This window comes from Onychostoma macrolepis, chromosome 01 (genome assembly GCF_012432095.1).
Source record: "Onychostoma macrolepis isolate SWU-2019 chromosome 01, ASM1243209v1, whole genome shotgun sequence".
Taxonomy (NCBI): domain Eukaryota; kingdom Metazoa; phylum Chordata; class Actinopteri; order Cypriniformes; family Cyprinidae; genus Onychostoma; species Onychostoma macrolepis.
The window spans coordinates 37507576-37528075 of NC_081155.1; the positions used below are offsets into that span (position 1 = coordinate 37507576).

The following is a 20500-nucleotide window of genomic DNA, read 5'->3' on the forward strand; positions in this document are numbered from 1 at the left end:
AAAATTGTTCCTCAGCATTTAATATTGCGAACACCTATTACAATGGATAATCTTCCTCTGTTAAGGTGCTGAAGGCAAAAAGTGATTAATAAAACTCATGTTATGAGAATTCAGGTTGATGACAACTAGTCCACCTACAATGTGCAAATTAGGCATACTAATACGTTATTATGATAAACATTCAATATTATGCTATCTTGTTTATCACAGTATTTTAAGAAGGGATATTAGAAACAGTTTTTTTGGAGAGCTTTTTTTTTTTACTTTAAAATACAAAGACGTTGTATATCAGACCAACATATAAAAATAAATTCACACAGACATCTATTTTATCTATTTATTTTTAAAAAAGAAGTTAATTCTAAACATAGCAACACAATATTCATGGACTTAGAAAACTTTGGTAAATAAAACACTATGGTAATACCACTTTTTTTACATAAACCTTAAAATTAATTCACCCAAACAAAGCTTTCACATTCTTTATTACAAAACACTATTTGACCAACAAACACGTAATCATTCAAATTTGTTTCTGAAGCTCACATAAAGCATTAGACCTCGAATGTAGCATTTTCTCAGTCCAGTTCTCTGCTAAAATTCAGTCTTCGAGACCCCATGTAATGGCTTTGATGAGTGCAGTTTCGTATTATAGGAAGGTAGATTCTCATTCTTGCCCTTTGTATCAAAAAGGAAAGACAAAATGTTTCAAAGTCTATAGCCCCTAAAAGTTCATTTTGCCAGTAGTGCAATAGTCACAGACACAAAACTCCAATTTTGAATCATGGAGTCTGTGTTCACACTGAGAAACTGGTTTCAGGAGCTCCAGCTCTTTCAGATGTCTGAATGTGTTGGTTCTGTTTCTGCAGTTTTATTGTTGACCGGTTCAGGTGCTTGTTGAGCCTGTGAGGTGATGGATCGGGCTAAGAGGAGTGGGTCTTGGTTGTCGTTCTGGTTCAGTTTTTTTCTCTTTCTCAGCAGGATGAGAGCAGGGTTCCTCAGCAGTGTGTACAGCAGGAGCCAGCGCACACGTACTCTGCACCCTACTGAACATCCTGTCAAACAGCAGAAAGGCACAGTCATTTCATGGGATGTCTGTTTAAAGGAATCTGTGCTGTGTTATGTATCTGGAGTCATTCTTGCCTGTGTTATTGCTAAAAGTTGCATAGGAGGTCACTGCGGGTCCTTGTTTCTCCAGTGTTCTTCCAAGCAGCAGATGGCAGAACGAGACCATAACTGGGTTGCTATGATAATGATCAGCAAATATCATCCCAATCCATGTACTGTATCCTGCCCAAAAGAAAGTGAATTATAACTGTTGTACAAAAATATTGGAATTAATCTTAAATTTTACAGTCTTGTAAGTCAAAAATATTTAATCACCCAAATATAATTAATAAATTAATGTTTTTTTTCACTGCACAGCACTGCATATGTCATTATTACCTGGATCCATGGATTCATAGCCCCGCTGCATGATGGTCCGATCAATGCGTGATACCAGCCATGTACCCACAATGCAGCTGCTTAAAAGGCGCAAAATGCAGTTGCTCAACCCCATAACCACATTATAGAAGAAGAAAAAGTAGTTAAAGCAGTGGAATGCTTTTCTGTGGAAGGAGAAGAAAACCTTGGGTTATTTAAAAAATAGATAAAATTAGTTTTTATTTTTTATGTGCACTACCATATTGACTATAAGGGTCAAATTTATTTTATGTTATTTTTTGGAAAGAAAGCAGTACTTGTATTCAGCAAGGGCACATTAAAATGGTCAAAAGTAACAGTAAAGACATTACAAAAAATTATATTTCAAATAAATGCTGTTACATCTATGCAACAATATCCTGAAGAAATAAAAACACAAAAATACAGTTTCCACAAAAATATTATGTAGCACAGCTGTTTTCATCTGGAATGATGCTGAAAATTCAGCTTTGCCATTAGAAAAAAAAGAAGTATGTCTTAAAATGTTATATTTCACATTATTACTGTTTTTATTGTATTATATATTGAATATTTGCAACCCATGGTGACATTACAAGAGACTTCTTTCAAAACATCAAGAAATCTGACCTACCCAAAATGTTCAACAGTAGCATATTATGTTTTATCACTCACAACAACTTATCAACCATATAGCAAGACCTCATCATGACTGTTTAAGGTCAATGCATATCTACAGCCTCATCTATTTGATTTTCATTTAAAAAGGTGATTTGTAGTTGTCCTACCTGTTGTTGAGTGCAAGGGGCTTTTCTTTGTCGTCAGGTGAGAGTTTGTCCTGCAGGAAAAACACTTGGACCAGAATAATCTGCCCTACCACCAAGGCTATCACTAAGAGTATTGTAAGCCTGCAATCACATAAAACACAGTTTAATGCTATTCAAACGCTGCTTATCCTAATAAATGAACATTATGTTAGCTATAAAATATGTTGTCATGCAAGTTCAAAAGTACGGCCCGATGATTATGCTTATGAAAAATGACTTTGGTTATGAGATGTCTTTAATGGAACTCACAGAATGATGCCTACACTAGAAAGCCAGCTGAGAAAGTGTCCCTTCTGGATTGGTAAAACGACTCCATACACAAACAGCAAGGCAAACAGAAACTGCATAAAGTGAACTATCAGAAACCCTGCAGAAACAAAAAAAATCAGTTTAATCAATACAACAAACATTTGATGTCACTTCATCATCAAATTCTTTCATTTGACTTGCTCTGGCTACGATACTACAAAAGTAAGCAAAGCATGCCAAGGACAGATGCCCGTGAAGGTATTGACCTCTCTGAAAAAAAAGGTAAACTCAGCTCGCCTCACATATGAGCGAAGCAATCAATCAACTTTTTGAGAGAAATTTACATACCCCACATGGTGAAGGCAATCTGCCAGCCTGAATATCTTGTTATAGCAGCCTGAGAAAGAAAAGCATTTGGCATTTTGATTAACAACTTCCCTAAATGCTTTTTTAATTGTTGTCCTCAGTCGTAGAGGAAACCTAATGAAACCCTTTACAAAAAAATCTTCACTTACCACGCTAACAGCAGGGCTTGGTTTATGGAATTTCTCTGGAAGAAAAGTTTTCTGTCCCCTCCACAACCTCTTTAAATGTTTCCTGCAGTCATAAATTCAGTTCATTGTTTGATAAAGTTTTTAATGATTTGGGTAATTACTGAAATTGCTTAATTGTAGAATTTTGTGCATAAATAATGCTTAAATAAACATACCTGTAACATACTAGCACGTGAAAAGTGTAAGTAACAGATGTCAGAGTGGAAAAAATTGTTGTTGCCAACCAAGACCCTGAGAAAAAGAAAATATTCTGTAAATAATTTACTGTACAACAGATGTATCTGTCTGTCTGTCTATACATATATATATTACTAACTACATTTCAAATGTTTGGTGTCTGTAAGATTTCTTAATGTTTTGAAAGAAGCCTCTTAGGCTTACCAAAGCTGCATTTATTTGATCAAAAATACAGTGATATTGTGAAATATTATTATAATTCAATAATTCAAAATTTGAAATAGAAATCTTTTGTATCAGTGTAAAAATCTTTACTGTCACTTTTGATCATTTGAATGCATCCTTAAAGCTATTAATTAAAGTACTGACCCCAAACTTTGAAAGATAGTGTAAAATGTGTGCAGAAACAAAAAGACAAGAAGAAAAAGAGGTGGATCTTATATCTTACTTCTTGCAACAAAGCTGAACTCTTTCATCCTGGGAACGAGTGACATGAACACATTGTTTGTTTCATTACAGGACGATGCAATCTCTGCAAGCGAGTCTATCAAACTATCTAGTTTGTCAAAGGTGAAGTCACTCAAGCTGTAGTCTGCTAGTGTCAACTACAAACAGACAAACACATTTGCGTTTTTTAGCTTTAAGTTAAAAAAATCAATAAACTATGTGTACATTAGCAAGTGCTGACTGACCGTGTACAAGCCAATCAAAGAGATAATGGATGTGCCAATCATCCTGTTAGGGAATTTAAATTGAGGATCCCAGTCATACACTTTCCTTCGAAACCAACTCTTTTCCTCCGGCCTAAGGGACGAGAGAAGAATGAGTATTGGCTGATTGGTGTGAATACAGTAATAAATGCATGTTAATGTTGGATGAGTGTGTACCGTGCAGGAGGGCGTTTCAGTAGAGTCTGTACATATATGAACTGATGGAAGTTTAGATCCTCCTCATTCTATATATCAGAGAAACATTACTCTTGTGCTCATTTATAAATATACCATTGTTAAATCTAGATTCATGTTTGTCCATTAAGTACGTTAATTTACACAACTTGAAATCTTAAATGTACTTGCATATGAAGAAGTTAACGTTAACAATGATTAATAAATGCTGTAAAAGCATTGTTCATTGGTATTTTATGATAGCTATTGCATTAACTAATGTTACCAAATATAACCCTATTGTAAAATAAGAAATTACAACAGGACTCATCATCTGACCTCTTCGGTTTGCAGCTGCAGGTGGATTCTCACTGCCTTCACAATGATATACACAAACCGTCCCAGCAGGAAAAACAGACACAGGAAGAACGGCCACAGGATGATCAATTTCTCATAAGGACCTAAAATCTGCAACTGGAAAAATGTGCTTTAATTCTGTATTCATCCACTATCACAATTACACATATCTTAAATAAATATATTCACTCAAAGACACTATTGCACGCTTTGTACACGGACAGAATTATACCTAACATGCAAACATAAGCATAATAATATGATAATAACATAAGTTGATAATTAATACATTTAAGTTAATTATTAATCATATTCACCTACCCTTCCAGAGGGACAGCTTATCGTGTCATACAGTCTCACAATGAGCCTGAAATCCACAAAATATACAAAAAATTAACAGTCAGTTCGACAACCCACAAATGTTTTTACAGCTACGGCAACAAACAGAAAGCTGAGTGTTTTCATGTAGCCTACCACGTGAGTGTGTAAAGAAGACCTAAAACCCCTCCTAGTAACCGGTGTGGCGTTGAAAGACAAGCAAAGAACGGCAGGTAGGCCACACCAACTTCTATTGCTCCTACCAGGTACACAATGGCTGAAAGAGACACACATGCAGATGGACTGTGACTTTCCTACAGACTACAGTACATAACAGATAGACTGTATTCACAATGTATATCAATAATATTTACAAAGACCATTTCTCTCGCTCTCTCACTCTTTCTCTCTATATGAAGAGTTTAGATGCAAAAGCCTCTAAGTGCCGTCTGAAATTTTCATCTAAAATAAGCATTTTTATCAGGCTCCTATGTTTAGGTTCAGTAATTTTACTCTAATGGCAATGTATAGGTCATTTTCTATGCAATTAAAGTGAAATAACTGAACATAAATATAGGAGAATGATTAAAAATGCTCATTTTAGAAGAAAATTTCAGATGGCACTTAGAGGCTTTTGCATCTGAACTCTTCATATATACATATAATTTTTCCTATGCATTTATACTGCATGTACATATACTACAGTAATATTAGATATAATTGCATATAATTAATATTAAAAATAACTGCTTTCTATTTTAATATAATTTAAAATGTAATTTATTCCTGTGATGATAAAACTGAATTGTCAGCAGTGTCACATGATCCCTCAGAAATTATTCTAATATGTTGATTGATGCTCAAGAAACATTTCTTCTTATTATCAAATGGCATATGCATTGTTATATTTAAACTACCTTTAGCCCAGTTAGGCACAGTAAACGGTGTGTAGGACTCAGAGAAAAGCTGAATCACACTGGGAGCAATAGCACCAAATGCAAAACCATAAGACCATCGGTTACTTAGACTGCAAATGAAATCCAATGGCCTGCAAAAAAATACACACACACACACACACAAACACACTCAAAACTTTAGACATCTAAAAACATGTATATTAAACTTAGATCTACAGATTTTGTTCAAATATCACTCACACCACAATACCAAATCGACCCCTGAGATATGGAAAGTGATGCTCAAAGGGCTGAGCCTTCGCTCTGCGCTGTACAAATGAGAGCAGAAACACAATGCAGACCTGAAAAACAAAGGAATACAACTATATAACAAATGCACAAATGATAGATGTCTAATAATTCTAATACATCCTGAAACACAAAGTGATATACAAGATGATAAACCAGTTGACACCAGCTAAGCATAGAAACATAATCTAAAGTTCGTGTAATCATGTCAGTTCTAACAGTAAAGCATCACTTCCTGTTCTAGAAAAAGAGTTGCATGTTTGTCTTGAGGGGAGAGAGTTTTGTCTGGACAAATGCAGGCAGTACTCACAGCAGGAACAAGAGAGCAATGCAGGAACAAATCCACTGACATTCCATTCTGACATTCCACCCTAAGAGAAAGAGGGAGAGAGAGAAAATGAGAAAGAATGAGCGAGGGGTTAGAGCACAGCATGAATGAAAAATAGAAGCTGAATGAAAACAGCTTCAGTGATTAAATTCTGTTCAGTTGTGATCAAACTGACCCACTTACTAATCAAAGTAAGCATTATTTTTAGGGTTATTATCATCTTTTGTATTGTTATTATATGAGACGTTGTGTCCTAAAAACATATTTTATCTGTATATTAACAGATAAGATTTATCACACACCAGTGACCTAAAAACACTTCCCCTTATCAACAGAAAAATTGCCCTCAATTTTTATTTTTATTTTTTGCCTTGAATTCTAGGTCCCTTGTTTGCACTAAAAATCCATGTTTTCTATTTATGTTTTTTTTTTTTTTGTAGTATTGTAGTTTTTTGTAGTATTAATTAATTAAATGTTATTGTCTTTGTAAGGATAAATATGTCTCACAGAACATACACTAACCCACTTTTAATTTTGTTTAACCTATATAGTAATAATTTTTTTTTTATATAAATATGTTAAAATATGTTATTTTAAATCTAAATGTAAAACTAGTGAAGATTTAACTCTTAGAATTTACAGTATCTAAACAGTAAATGTAAAATGTACATGCTTTATTTAAATAAAAAAGTTCACATAATGCAGAATATCAAGTATACTGTCAAATATTCTCTGTCTGTCACTCTGAAAAGTGTTTCAAAAGCAGAAGTAACTCACATGATTTCTGAAGTTTCCAATGACTCCCGTCCTGCTGGTGATGCACTTCTCCTCAGTCGCTTATAGGCAAAGACTATTTAGACCATAAAGTTGCTCTCCTTCATAGCAAACTCTAGTCCCAATGTACTAAGATATGAAGTAAAGCTTTCACTTCTTGAATCAGGATATAGATATCTAGTCACATGACTGGATGACCTTTGACCCAGGCCACACACTAGTGTAACTCTCTCTAAGAGAGATGTGCCACTGTGTTTTATTGACTGTACTGTTACTGTGTAATAGTAGTCCAAACATAGATAAGACTTGCTGTTGAACTAGAGCAGATGATTTAGATCTCACCATTTGCCTGTTTGTGCGTTACAGCACTGCTGAAATGTAGGCCTATACTGACTCTGAATTCACACACGGTGCTCACCTGTTATCCTGAGCCAAAAAAATAAATTAATAAAACACTTAATTATCTGATTTATGTCATTAAGTATGATCTAAACAATCATGACATCCCTGGACATGTCTTGACAGGGACTTCTAAATTGCATAAAATGTCCAGTATTTGGCTTTGTTTTCATACTTGCTGAAGGTATAATGCCTGAAAAGTAATTTGATCAATATGCATGCACAGGCAATTATCGACCTATTGTGGCATGTGAGAAGGATCCACAGAGAACGGTCAAAGCAATGCAAATACGTGTACATAACAAGGGTAGAACATTTTAGAAAATTTAGAATTTCCCATGGCCGGGACTAGCTAGCTAACTAAATTATTGCTCTTTTGTTGGTTTTGATTGCTTCTTTTGTCCTCATTTGTAAGTCGCTTTGAATAAAAGTGTCTGCTAAATGACTAAATGTGAACGTAAATGTTATCTGCCCTTCTTCTGAATCTAGTTTCATTTACCATCTTAAGCAAACTGATGCACTGAAGACTAGTCATTTATTTATAATATGTTAGTTCTGTGACAAATATCAGTTATCTAACGCAGTACACGTAGTAAGGTTTTTATTTTTTATTTTTTTTTAGTAATAAATAAAAAGAAAACAAGTAGATAAAATAGAAATAGAATAGAGAGGGAGATGTGTTTTGCCGTTTCTGGAAGACAGCTAACTCAGCTGCTCGGATTGAGTTGGGAAGGTCATTCCAGCAGAGAACAGCAGGATGTGCTGTTGATCACTCAAACCAACACATGGGGGCGCTGTTGCTGAGAAAGAGAAATCACTCACTGTTGCATGATAACAATTATTTCCAACAGACTATACAAATAACTGTCATATAAGACCAGTTTTACTGTAGCCTAATTATGGACCCAGTAATTTACGGTACAAGATACAGTATGTCATGTCTGACTGATTCACATATTTTCATACAGTGACTTCACAATATCAAGCCAAAAAAAGACACATACTTGGAAACAGTCTATAAGTGTTATTGCATTATATAGCTAACAAAATATCAAAATTGACATATTAAATCAAGTTTGTTAGGTCAAAATGTACTTTGACACTTTCAGGTTGTCAAACGTTAATGAACTATTCCCATGTAGCCTATGCAATAAACTACACCTGTCTGTGCAAACCTGAAGGTATCCTAAAGTTAGGTTTTTTATAACCCACTTAGATTAACTACATCTTAAAATTCTTTATTTGTTCAATTTTTTAATAACTAATATTATTTAAAAAAAATTGTATTACATTATCATCCTTTAATATATGTTAGGTCGTAGTAACCTTTTCTTCTACTGTTACAAGTGTGCGAGAAACGCCCACCGCTGTCACTCCAGTGGACCTGCGGTCCTGCGCTCCTCAAGACGTCTCTTCACTAATGCCGAGAAAACAGGGATTTACAGTGGCCAGACGCGATCAGTATCATAAAAAGTTATAGGAAAAGGATTACCCCGGTCGTCTGATGAGACGAGGCAGAGGTGTTTTTGTTCCTCCAGAGTTTTGTTCTTCGTAAATGAAGTGGTCTCCCGTAGTTTTGTGAGAATGCAGGAGTCGGTGCTGCTCAATGTGGGCTTCTTCACCAAATCCTGCGTCGTGCTCGTGTGCCTCTGCGGGGTTCACCTCATCGTTGCACTGTTTTTTTATTTAACAGAGTCGCCCACAAAATTGACCAACTACCGGAAAATTCAATTAGACTCTGATATATTTGCTTCAAAAACTCATAGAACAGCAGTCATTCAGTATGACAATGGGACAGAGGCAGATGTAAATAAACTGATGTATTCTAAAGGAAGTGTCATTAAAGATGCCGTAGAAGAAGAACCCGCAGTACTAGAATCATGTCCTGAGACGTCAACACTTCTGGGTAAGTTAAATTGAAAATAAAACTTTTTGTGTTTTTTTCTTCTTCTTCTTCTTTGTGTGTGTGTGTGTGTGTGTGAGAGAGAGAGAGAGAGAGAGAGAATGTGTACCTGTTTTTCTATTCAGGTGGGGACTTAAACCTCAATACACACAGACTCATGGGGACTCCTGGCATGGTGAGGACCTAAATTGAGGTCCCCACGGGTAAACAAGCTAATAAATCACACAGAATTAAGTTTTTTGAAAATCTAAAAATGCAGAAAGTTTCCTGAAAGGGGTAGGTTTAGGTGTAGGGCAATAGAAAATACTGTCCGTACAGTAGAAAAAGCATTACGCCTATGGAGAGTCGTGTGTGTGTGTGTGTGTGTGTGTCCAGTGACTAGGGCTAGTTTCACAAATTTTACTCCAAAAACGATCAGAAATATCCGAATTAGCCTAGTTGTTTAACCAACACAGAAAACACACATTTGTGTAATTGGATTTTTGAGTCAAAATGTTTAGTTAGAGTTTAGACTAGTCTTAAAAAGTTAGTGATCAATTTTTTTTTTCTTCTTCAAGGCTGGTCATAACTTTTTTAATTCAGTTATGAAAAGGTAGATTGGTCTTATTAGTATTGGAAAAGTAAGACTGGTTGCCCCTTGGCAACTGCTAGTTGGTCAAACTAGTTCTTAAGACACAGTCTTAACATGGTGGCAAAGTTTATGCAGCTGGACCCTGGCCTCCCCCCAACTCTCTCCTAAATTGCTTGAAGTCATTCTTCCATTTGTTGACTTAGGCCTACTATTTAAAATGTAAATGTGTGTTGTACAGATAGAAGAGCTTTGTATTTTAAATGCTACTGCATCACACCTGTGATTTGCTATCTACTTGCTAGTAGTGTTTTAGTGGAGGGACATTCTTATTCTAGAAATAATCTAACTGGATGAAAATCTGTGTAGTACAGGATGAGTCATCAATATTTATGTCCCTTTTCCAGAAGAAAAAGACTGTAAATTTTAAATGTAAATGTCTGCTAAATTTTTTAAGCTGTACACTTAGCATAGATGAACAGAAGCTAACAGACATGAACTTTAGGTCACTAAAGGTCTTTATTATTATTGTCTTAAAAATAATGTTCTAGTGTTAGGTAGCGCATATCCATATATTACAAAGTTTTACCCTCTTATCAGTCCAAGTAAAAGAGAAATGGGGAAAAAAAACACTGAGAGAGACTTTGAGAAAAAGAGCAAAAAACGGGGAAAGGTAGCCTGTCTTGTTTAAGTCAGGAAGTAAACTGTTGTTGCATAAGAGGAGTCTTCCTCTTTCATATCTGCAAACCCTCTGACCCCGACTTTCACTCACTCTCTCTCCCCATTCCCCTTTCAGTGGGTCCAATGCGAGTTGAATTTTCTGAGCCTGTAAATTTGGATATGGTGCGTAAAGACAATCCACAGCTGGTGAAGGGCGGCAGGTATAAACCCAACGATTGTGTGGCTCTGCAAAAAGTGGCAATAATCATCCCATTCAGAAACAGAGATGAACACCTGAAGTACTGGTTCCACTACCTTCACCCCATCCTACAGAGACAACAGCTTGATTATGGGATTTATGTCATACAACAGGTACAGCACTCACAAACTATTTATTAACTTGTACTCTGTCTTACACAGATGACAGAGCAGGGTGGAGAAGAGATATCCGGATCTCAGAGACACTCACTTTGCACACAAATCAATACACGTACATTCCAGTGAGCTAAAATGCACACCTGATCTCACCACACAACCCTCCAACAGATCTACACTTTGTTAGATAGATAGATAGACTTACATATACTTTTGCAGGGTAGAATTTTCTTCGGGAGACATTAACCTTGAAGTATGGAAATGCGGTGACTTGGCTTTGCATAGACAGTATGCCTGGTCTGACATTCGACTGCTTTGAAATTTGCTGTGCAATAACAACAAAAGAGAAAAAGAGAAATGCAACCTGAGAACACGAACATATAACACCTGTTTCTTTTCTGTTTGGAAACTTTTGTATTGTAAAAAGCACTTTTTATGACGCAGCTGGAAATGTTCTGTGCTGGATTGCTTCACAGACTACTGCTATGTTAAAGATGGTCAATCTGGGTTTTGAAATAGTTGTTACTTGTAGGAGCTGCTCGCTTCAGCAAATGTAACTTTGTTCAGATTTAATCAAAACCATAATTCAGTGTGCATCAGTTTCGACGATTCACTTTTTGATGTAGAGGGGAGTTCAAAAGTCTGAGACCAGCCTGAAAATAAATATGTTTTTAATGTAAAACAAAACCTGAAAATGTATATGTAAGTTCCTTTTTGAAGTAATGCACTATTTTTAGGTGACTACTCAAATGCAAGCAAATTTCTTTCACTGTTGGATCAAAGGACACTCTTTGTAACATTCTCAAATTTTGTAATGTTTTTGAAATAAGTCTTTTAAAGCTGTGATTATTTGATCAAAAGCTGCCTACATTAAATGGTAATATTGTTAAATATTATTACAATGTAAAATAACTGTTTTCTATTTAAATATATTTCAAAATGTAATTTATTCCTGTGATGCCAAAGCTGAAATTTCAGCAGCCAATACTCCAGTCTTCAGTGTCACATGATCCTTCTCATTGGAGAACCCATAGAAAATTCCATGAAAAAATACTTTGAATAGAAAGTTCAAAAATAACAGGATTTATTTGTTATGTTAGAAATCTATTTATTGTCATTTTTGATCCATGGTTTTTGAATGGTAGTGTTTTTTTTTTGTTCTTGTCTTGCTTAAGTTTTGCTGCCATTAAAACAAAAGGGAGACACACCGAATACTAAAAGATTCTGAAATTAATAAAAAAATTTCACTTAAACTTCTCACGTAATACAGGTCTTGATACATCAATACATAACTACCTACTCTGTGTTTCTTTTTTCATTTCTATCCCCTTTTCTTTCACCTTGTTCACAGGAAAATCAGCATGCAAACTGTCATGCAGACTAAGAAATCCATGCTTATTTGCTTATTTTCTTTTGTGTGTATCCCTGTGTTTATAACACAGAAGTGGGGTCATGCATGGCTGATTGACTGATTTAGCTATGATCATTAAGGTCCTATCAATGTCAAAGCAATCTCGTTTGCATTAAACCTGTGCACGATTAATCTATTTACATGTTAACTATACATTTCTTCTAGATGTGTTTCCTTCTGTGAGTCATGAGATGTATTGTAAATGTGCTTTGTGCTGTTTGTTTAGGACGGAGAGGGGACATTCAACAGGGCGAAACTGCTCAATGTGGGTTACGTAGAGGCACTAAAGGAGTATGATTATGACTGTTTCGTCTTCAGTGATGTAGACATCATCCCGATGGACGACCGCAACACCTACAAGTGCTCCAGCCAGCCGCGCCACCTCTCTGTGTCCATGGACAAGTTTGGTTTTAGGTAAGAATAAGCACCACCTACACACAATACAACATGTAACATAATGTTTGTTGCCACCAGTGTCTGAAAGTTCTAGTGCTGCCTCAGTTGAAGCTTAAAAAAACAGCTGCTCATGTTGCTCCAAAATGTATTTACCTAAACAAATGACCTTGAGTTGAAGCACAGGAAGCAAATTCAAGGCATGCATACATTATATATCCTGTTATGTTAGTAGAAAGAGGGCTCAGGGATCAAGGTTAATTTGGATTGGAAGACCAATCACAATGCAGCTGTTCAAACTCTACATGCAGAGCATGAAGATTTCTTACGCTCTTAAAAATAAAGGTGCTTCACAATGCCATAGAAGAATCTTTTTTTTCTAAATGGTTCCATAAAGAACCTTCAACATCTGAAGAACCTTTCTGTTTCACAAAAGGTTCTTCTATGCATCACTGTGAAGATCCACCCAAATGAAAATGTTGTCATTAATCACTTACCCCCATGCCGTTCCAAACCCGTAAAAGCTTTGTTCGTCCACGGAACACAATTTAAGATATTTTGGATGAAAACGGGGAGGCTTGTGACTGTCCCATTGACTGCCAACTAAATTACACTGTCAAGGCCCAGAAAAGTATAAAAAACATCGTCAATCAGTGGTTCAATCTGAATTTTATGAAGCGACGAGAATACTTTTTGTACGCAAAGAAAATAAAAATGACGACATTTATTCAACAATTCGTCTCCTTTGTGTCTCTCTGTGTAAGCATAGCGCCATTTTGGAGAGCATCCGATGGATGCAAAGTGCGTACGCAATTCTCTGTCATCAGTAACGCATGGATACACTGTTTCCATTTAAATCAAAGCGTAAATAAACGTACAATACGTATCCATGCGTTACTGATGACAGAAAATAGCATACGCACTTTGCATCCATCGGATGCTCTCCAAAATGGCGCTACGCTGACACAGAGAGACACAAAGGAGACGAATTGTTGAATAAATGTTGTCATTTTTATTTTCTTTGCGTACAAAAAGTATTCTCGTCGCTTCATAAAATTCAGATTGAACCACTGATTGACGATGGACTATTTTGACGATGTTTTTTATACTTTTCTGTGCCTCGACAGTGTAATTTACTTGGCAGTCAATGGGACAGTCACAAGCCTCCTGCTTTTCATCCAAAATATCTTAAATTGTGTTCCGAGGACGAAAGAAGCTTTTACAGGTTTGGAACGGCATGGGGGTAAGTGATTAATGACAACATTTTCATTTTGGGGTGGAGTATCCCTTTAAGAGTGTATATCCCTCTCTGACGTGGAGTAAAGTAAACAGTCAACCCAAGAAAACCGTAAATGTTGGGAAGCTGGTAAAGAGCAGGGAACAATTGACACCAAAGCAGCTATTCACTGCATCAGTAGCTGTAACAGGAGAGTCTGGAAAAAGAAAAATAATCTTCACCACCTTTAAATTATGTGATACAAAGACACACACCACCATACGAAAGCCACATTAAAATATGTTGCTTGGGTTCTAAATACATGAAATGCTGCAAAAGAGCTGCTTAAACTTTGCCATTGTTGTGTATACATTTATATTTTATATTATATATAGCTTACATCATGCAAAGGTGTGACAAAAAAAGTTATAGCCTATATTTTAACACTATAACACTTTTTTTCTACGTATAGCATAGGTTATGCTATAGCATATTAAACTAATATCCGTTTTGCCTTCACTCTGACTCCATAAAGGCTGCTATGTAATTTGCACCCTGACTAAGCATTTAAATAATCCTGCGAATGCACTTAAAGAATGCAAAATCAAATTGTTAATCGAACCAAATTTGATCTCAAATCAAATCGTTCAAAACATTCTTGAATCGGATCAAAAACCTATGGATCGGGAATCGATTCACTATCTACCCAAAAATTCACAGCCCTACTTGCAGTTTAAAGATCAGCGATAGGCTATACAGTCTCAATCTCTCAGGGTAACATACCACACAACATCTTTTCATCAGTTTCTTTGCTGAAAGCCTGAATCACTCCGTTTGTGTAGATTTTGAGTGAGGTACAAAGGCTGAATAAAAAGGTATATTTGGCGTAATAGCAGGGTTAGTCTATGAACATAATGCCATTGAGTTTGTAGCAGAACCTGAAATGCAAATGGTGTTGCTGGTTTTGGTCTTTGTGTGTTTAGTTTAACTTTCATGACAACTACTCTAGTTTCAATGAGTAAGGAATGCAGCTATTCCACTATTTATAGAAAGCATCAGTATACTGCTATTTGTAATTTTAGTCCGCTGATGATGAGCTGAAGGTTAGAACCAAAGCGCAGCTTTATTGAACTAAAGTAAACCAGCTACAAAACAAACAGAACTAAAATATAACATAAATAGGACTATTCACACTTCTCTATAACAGACTTGACAAACTCAGCAACAGCAGGTTACACAAGTAAAGCTAGACAGGAAACAGAGGAAACATGAGGGATATATATACGTGGACTAATGACTAAACAAGACACGCCTGAAAGTAATCACAATAGTGAACCAATGACGTAGACAAATCGGTGTATGACATCAAAATACCACGAGAGCAATTGGAAAGCATGTGGAGCCCGTCTGCTCTCTAATTACTACTACTCTAATTACACTACTTTGATGTCCTACACAGATCTGTCTGTGCAGCACCGGTTCAAGCAGGGGCCTGTACCATGATGGCAGATGAACAAATTCAGAGTTACAGGATTAGTTTCGACTTGACAAAACCAAATCAATCCAATCCGACTTTGTTGGTACCATGATCATCAGCGTTCTTAGTCAACTCAGGCTTTGATCCTGAGTTGTTTTTATTTTTTTTTTATTTTATTTTTTTTATTAATGCAATACAACACAGAGCTGACATTTCAAATAATACTTTGATCCTGAGTTTGTGAAGCATGTGCACATGAATGTGTGACATCACTGGCGAACAGCCAATCACAAGCCTTGGTTAAAGGTTTTGCTAAAGGTTAAGAGATTGAAGAATATGATGAATTTAAATGCATTTACAATGAAAAAAGTACTTGTTCATGAAAGAGGACAAATAAAAGAAATGATCTTGCTTTACCAGTGCAGTCACAAGTGAAACTTGTTAAGTTAGTTTATATAGTTGGAAATATACAGCGATAGAGACTGTTAGGTCACGTAGTCATTTTTAAAACATTATCTATTGATTCTACAACTTATTTATATTACATATGATCTATATATATTAACATTAATTTAAAATAAATGATTTATGATAACTGTTAAACTAACATTGCCTGTGATTAATGGATTAATAATAATATAAATCATATAATTATATAAATCATATAAAAAAACTAATTAAAGCCAGACAATTTTTTTTTAGTACTAGTTACCTTTAATTTGGAGCAAGATGAACTGGCGGAGTGACTTTTTTGTGTCAGACATGGGTCACTTTGCTCACGTCTGATTGGTCCAATTTCAGTTTGAGATCTCTAACTCAGAACATAACCTGCCCTGGAGCAGGTTAGCTGTGCAGTGTAAGTTACTATGGCGATGAACGCAGCTAAAAGCCAAGCCACTTTCATGGTACATAAAACCCAGAATTGGTGCAAACTAAACTGAAACTTACCTGGCTAGCCAGCTAAACTGGCTTCATGGTACAGGCCCCAGGCAAACAGGAACTAAACAGGGAATAGGAAAACAGAAACAACGCCTGCGTCCCAACGTGCACACTATCCATGCTAAATTCTGTGATATTAGTAATTTTCAATACTATTTAGGGCAGATAGGGTGGATAGTATACACATTGGGATGCAGGGAACGACATGAACATAACATCAAAATAAGAATCTTGTAACTGAACGACACACTTGAGCAGCAAATCAGCGTATTAGAATGATTTCTGAAGGATCATGTGACTCTGCACTCTCAGAAATAAAGGTACAAAAGCTGTCACTGGGGTGGTAGCTTTTCAAAAGGTACACTTTTGTACCTATTAGGTTCAAATATGTACACTTTAAGTACTAATATTTACCTTTAAGGTACCAAAATGGACCCTTTAGGTACAAACATGTACCTTTTGAAAAGGTACCACCCCAGTGACAGCTTTTGTACCTTTATTTCTGAGAGTGTGGAGACTGGAGTAATGATGCTGAAAATTCAGCTTTGGCATCACAGGAGTAAATTACATTTTAAAATATATTAAAATAGTTAGATTAAATTGTAATTTTTTTTTTTTTACAATATTTACTGTCTTTATGAAATAAATGTGGAAGTGATGAGTATAGATATTATAAAAATTACTAACCCCAAACTTTTGAATGGTATAGTGCTGATTTGGCTAGTTTATGTAAGATGAAAAAAACTACATATGAAAAAAGACATTTCCATAGTCATGATTAAATGTGCTGATAAAACAGTGATCACACAAAATGTGTATCTGTTTTCTTCTAATTGCGCCAGTTTTTTTTTCCAATCAAAATCGCTATATCGTAAATATGACTTCAAACTTGTAAGTAGGAAGTTCCCAGGGGATTGTTGCACAAACACTTATACAGTATCAAGATTGTCAGTATGACAAATTTTTCATTCAAAATTTTTTTATTTTTTTTATTGCAGGTTGCCATATAAACAGTATTTTGGGGGTGTATCAGCAATGAGTAAAGAGCAATTTCAAAAGATCAACGGTTTTCCCAATAACTACTGGGGCTGGGGAGGAGAAGACGATGACATCTTTAACAGGTGAGGAAAATATATCATTTTCTTACTATTAATTACAAATTCTCTCTTGTAATATATGAGGTAATGCAGATAATGGAATCATTTGAGGGACACTGTTTTTGAAGGCTGGTATTTCGAGGCATGAAAATATCAAGGCCGAGTGGAGACATCGGTAAATGCAGAATGATTCGTCACTCAAGAGACAAGAAAAATGAGCCAAACCCACAGAGGTAATCTCTCTTTCACAAACAAACACACACACACACACACATGTAGAAATACAAGACAGATCGAATGACATTCTAAAGCTGCATCTCTATTTCATAGATTTAAGAGAATTGCTCACACACGACAGACAATGAAGACGGATGGCGTCAAATCACTCAGTTACAAAGTGTTAGATATAGAGAAAGACCTGCTCTACACCAAAATCACCGTGGACATCGGCAAGCCATGAAACCTCTAGAGCTCACACGAAACATTTAGCAACTCTTCAGAGATCATTAAACTGCACATCTGACTCTGAATCGTTTCAAACCTAGAGAACAACACTGGTGAAAAACTGAGTTTGAATGAAAGTGACATTCACACAAGAATTTTCAACATTATACTTACCTGTGAGCCTTATATACCTGTTAATTGTCTGTTTCAGACTTTAAGGAACATTATTTTTCTAAACCTTCCATGCAAAGCAAGTGGAAATCACGCCTCAGGGAATAACTGACTACTGTGAATTCCAGTTCAACACAAACCTGCACACTCATACAAAACACCTTACAGAGCTTTTAAGAGATGCCAATTCAATTCTGGTAGTAAGTATGCGTCAGTAGTTTGATCTTGTAGACCAGCTTTACATTGGTGCCCATGTTACAGTACTCAAGCACTGAGTAAAATTAAAGTGACAGTTCACCCAAAAATTCTAATTCTGTCATCGTTTAATCTACCTCGTGTTGTTCGGAAACCTATATGAGTTTCTTTCTTCTGTCAAAAAAAATATTTAAAGAACGTTGGTGACCAAACAGTTGACGGTAGCCATAGTATTATGTCCATACTGTAAATGGCTACCATCAACAATTTGGTTACCAACATTCTTCAAAATATTTTCTTTTGCATTCAAGAGAAGAAAGAAACTCATACAGGTTTGGAACAACTTGAGGGAGAGTAAATGATCACTGTATTTCATACATTTTAAATACAAAAATATTGCCTTACAATATCATTATATATGTAACAGACACAAAACATCATTTTGATTGGTGGAGGTTGAGTGCTGTGTTTCATTAGGGAATGAAAAACATTTCACACTTGGCATTTGGATCCGCTGAATATTGAGTGAACATGTTTTGGGGGGGAAATAGCCGTAGTTAAATAAATAAACAAATCATGAACAAGTTCAGGCTGTTTTCCTCTTTGTAATACAATAATATTGTAATTGCAATTTAAAATAAATGTTTTTTTTATTATTTTAATATATTTAAAAATGCAATTTATTGCTGAGATGGCAAAGCTGAATTTCCAGTGTCACATGATCCTTCAGAAATCATTCTAATATGCTGATTTGGTGCTCAAGATCAATGTTGAAAACAGTTGTGCTGCTTAATATTTTTATTCAAGATTATTTGATGAATAGAAATAATATTTATTTGACTTGCTATCATTTTACATCAATTTAATGCATGCTTGCTGCATAAAACTATTAATATCTTTAAAAAGAAAAAACAGACCCTAAACTTTTGAAATGTGTAGTGTAATGCAATATACAAGAATGTTTAAAACTCTTGATTTTTAGTATCTACGACACAATAAGACATGTCAGAATGTTCATCTGTCTTCCAGTGGCCCACAATACAATCAAACAATCTCATGAAATAAAGTCAACTACTAATTAATAGTTTTTGCAACTAATAGTGTTTGTAAACATTACCATGCTTTTGTCAGAGTGCTGAAAATATGAAATCAGATAGGCCTGTATTTTGAATGCGGTTGCAGTGCTGTTTCTTGTCTTGTGCTGGTCTCTGTTTGAACCACGGCAGTCACTGAACTTTCGGCCAGAGATGGGGCTACATTTTAGGAGTGGTTATGAGTAAATCTTTTGAGATACTGGATTGCACAATCCAGAGAGCGTAAAAACAGAAGTAAAACAGTTTACTAAAACTCCTTCTGCATCAAAGTGCAATATTGGTTTCTGCCAGAGCTTTCTTATGTTTCCAAATGAACACAAAACTGATGGAAGCTGAGCTGACACAGAACTCAAGTGGCTGGGAAAATATCAGCATTGTTTCTGAAAAATTTGCACAAATACTGTACGTTTTTAGGATAAAGTGGGGCCAAAATCTTGGTGAAAATGTTGTCCTTAAATATGAAAAATAAACAAATATATTTACAAAATAATATTTAGATAATATAGACGTTCATTTAAAATTGATGGAGCAAAATAATTTGTTAGAGGAAAAATAAAATGTAAATCATAAAAAATTTAAGGAAAAACTTGACCCTTTCTTGTGGCTGTACCTTTAAAAAGGTGTGTATTTTAGAATTTGTTTTGTGTAATGAACCTTAAACTTTGATTGTAAGTTATTTTGTAATTATTGTCATTTAAACCAAAAAAAAAAAAGTTACTTGAAACTAATAAATACTGAAATAAAATAAAATATACAATAACTTAAATATTTTATTTCTGCTAGCTTCTCATTTTTGTTCAGTTAACTTGAGGCACTAAAATAACTAAAATCAAATAAACTAAAAGGAATAAATGAAATATAAAGAAACATATTTTAAAAATGAAAAACTAGCTTACTAAATATAATGAAAATTGCAAAAATAGTTCTAAAACTTAAAATTAAGTTCTAAAAAAGTGAAAACAAAAACTAAAATAAACTAATTCAATATATATATATGTCTAAGCATAACGTCTAAAGCCATGGAGACTTTTGTGACACTGAG

At 35.2% G+C, this 20500-nt stretch overlaps 2 protein-coding genes across 6 annotated transcripts; one reads left to right on the forward strand and one right to left on the reverse strand.

Annotated features, from left to right (window-relative positions):
- Positions 1-347: 347 nt before the first annotated feature.
- Positions 348-9147, reverse strand: stra6l (STRA6-like). Of its 3 annotated transcripts, none has more exons than XM_058790263.1 (20): positions 9008-9128; positions 8842-8932; positions 7120-8309; positions 6325-6385; positions 5967-6067; positions 5727-5857; positions 4966-5086; positions 4813-4858; positions 4474-4608; positions 4138-4205; positions 3943-4054; positions 3699-3855; positions 3229-3304; positions 3035-3116; positions 2868-2916; positions 2520-2637; positions 2232-2351; positions 1447-1610; positions 1144-1290; positions 348-1055 (listed from the first exon to the last, which is right to left on the reverse strand). In XM_058790263.1, coding segments are annotated over exons 3-20 (1911 nt in total). In that variant the 5' UTR covers positions 7122-8309; positions 8842-8932; positions 9008-9128; the 3' UTR covers positions 348-834. The 3 variants fall into 3 exon arrangements, with proteins under 3 accessions (XP_058646246.1, XP_058646238.1, XP_058646229.1); XM_058790255.1 differs by having other exon boundaries at positions 7120-8315; XM_058790246.1 differs by lacking the exon at positions 8842-8932 and having other exon boundaries at positions 7120-8315; positions 9008-9147.
- Positions 8818-20425, forward strand: b4galt1 (UDP-Gal:betaGlcNAc beta 1,4- galactosyltransferase, polypeptide 1). 3 transcript variants are annotated; one of them, XM_058790275.1, is made up of 6 exons: positions 8818-9421; positions 10783-11018; positions 12659-12846; positions 17456-17578; positions 17683-17787; positions 17885-20425. In XM_058790275.1, the coding sequence occupies exons 1-6, from the start codon at positions 9100-9102 to the stop codon at positions 18012-18014; spliced, it is 1104 nt and encodes a 367-aa protein (XP_058646258.1). In that variant the 5' UTR covers positions 8818-9099; the 3' UTR covers positions 18015-20425. The 3 variants fall into 3 exon arrangements, with proteins under 3 accessions (XP_058646258.1, XP_058646269.1, XP_058646280.1); XM_058790286.1 differs by having other exon boundaries at positions 18210-20425; XM_058790297.1 differs by lacking the exon at positions 8818-9421 and adding an exon at positions 9440-9621.
- Positions 20426-20500: the final 75 nt, after the last annotated feature.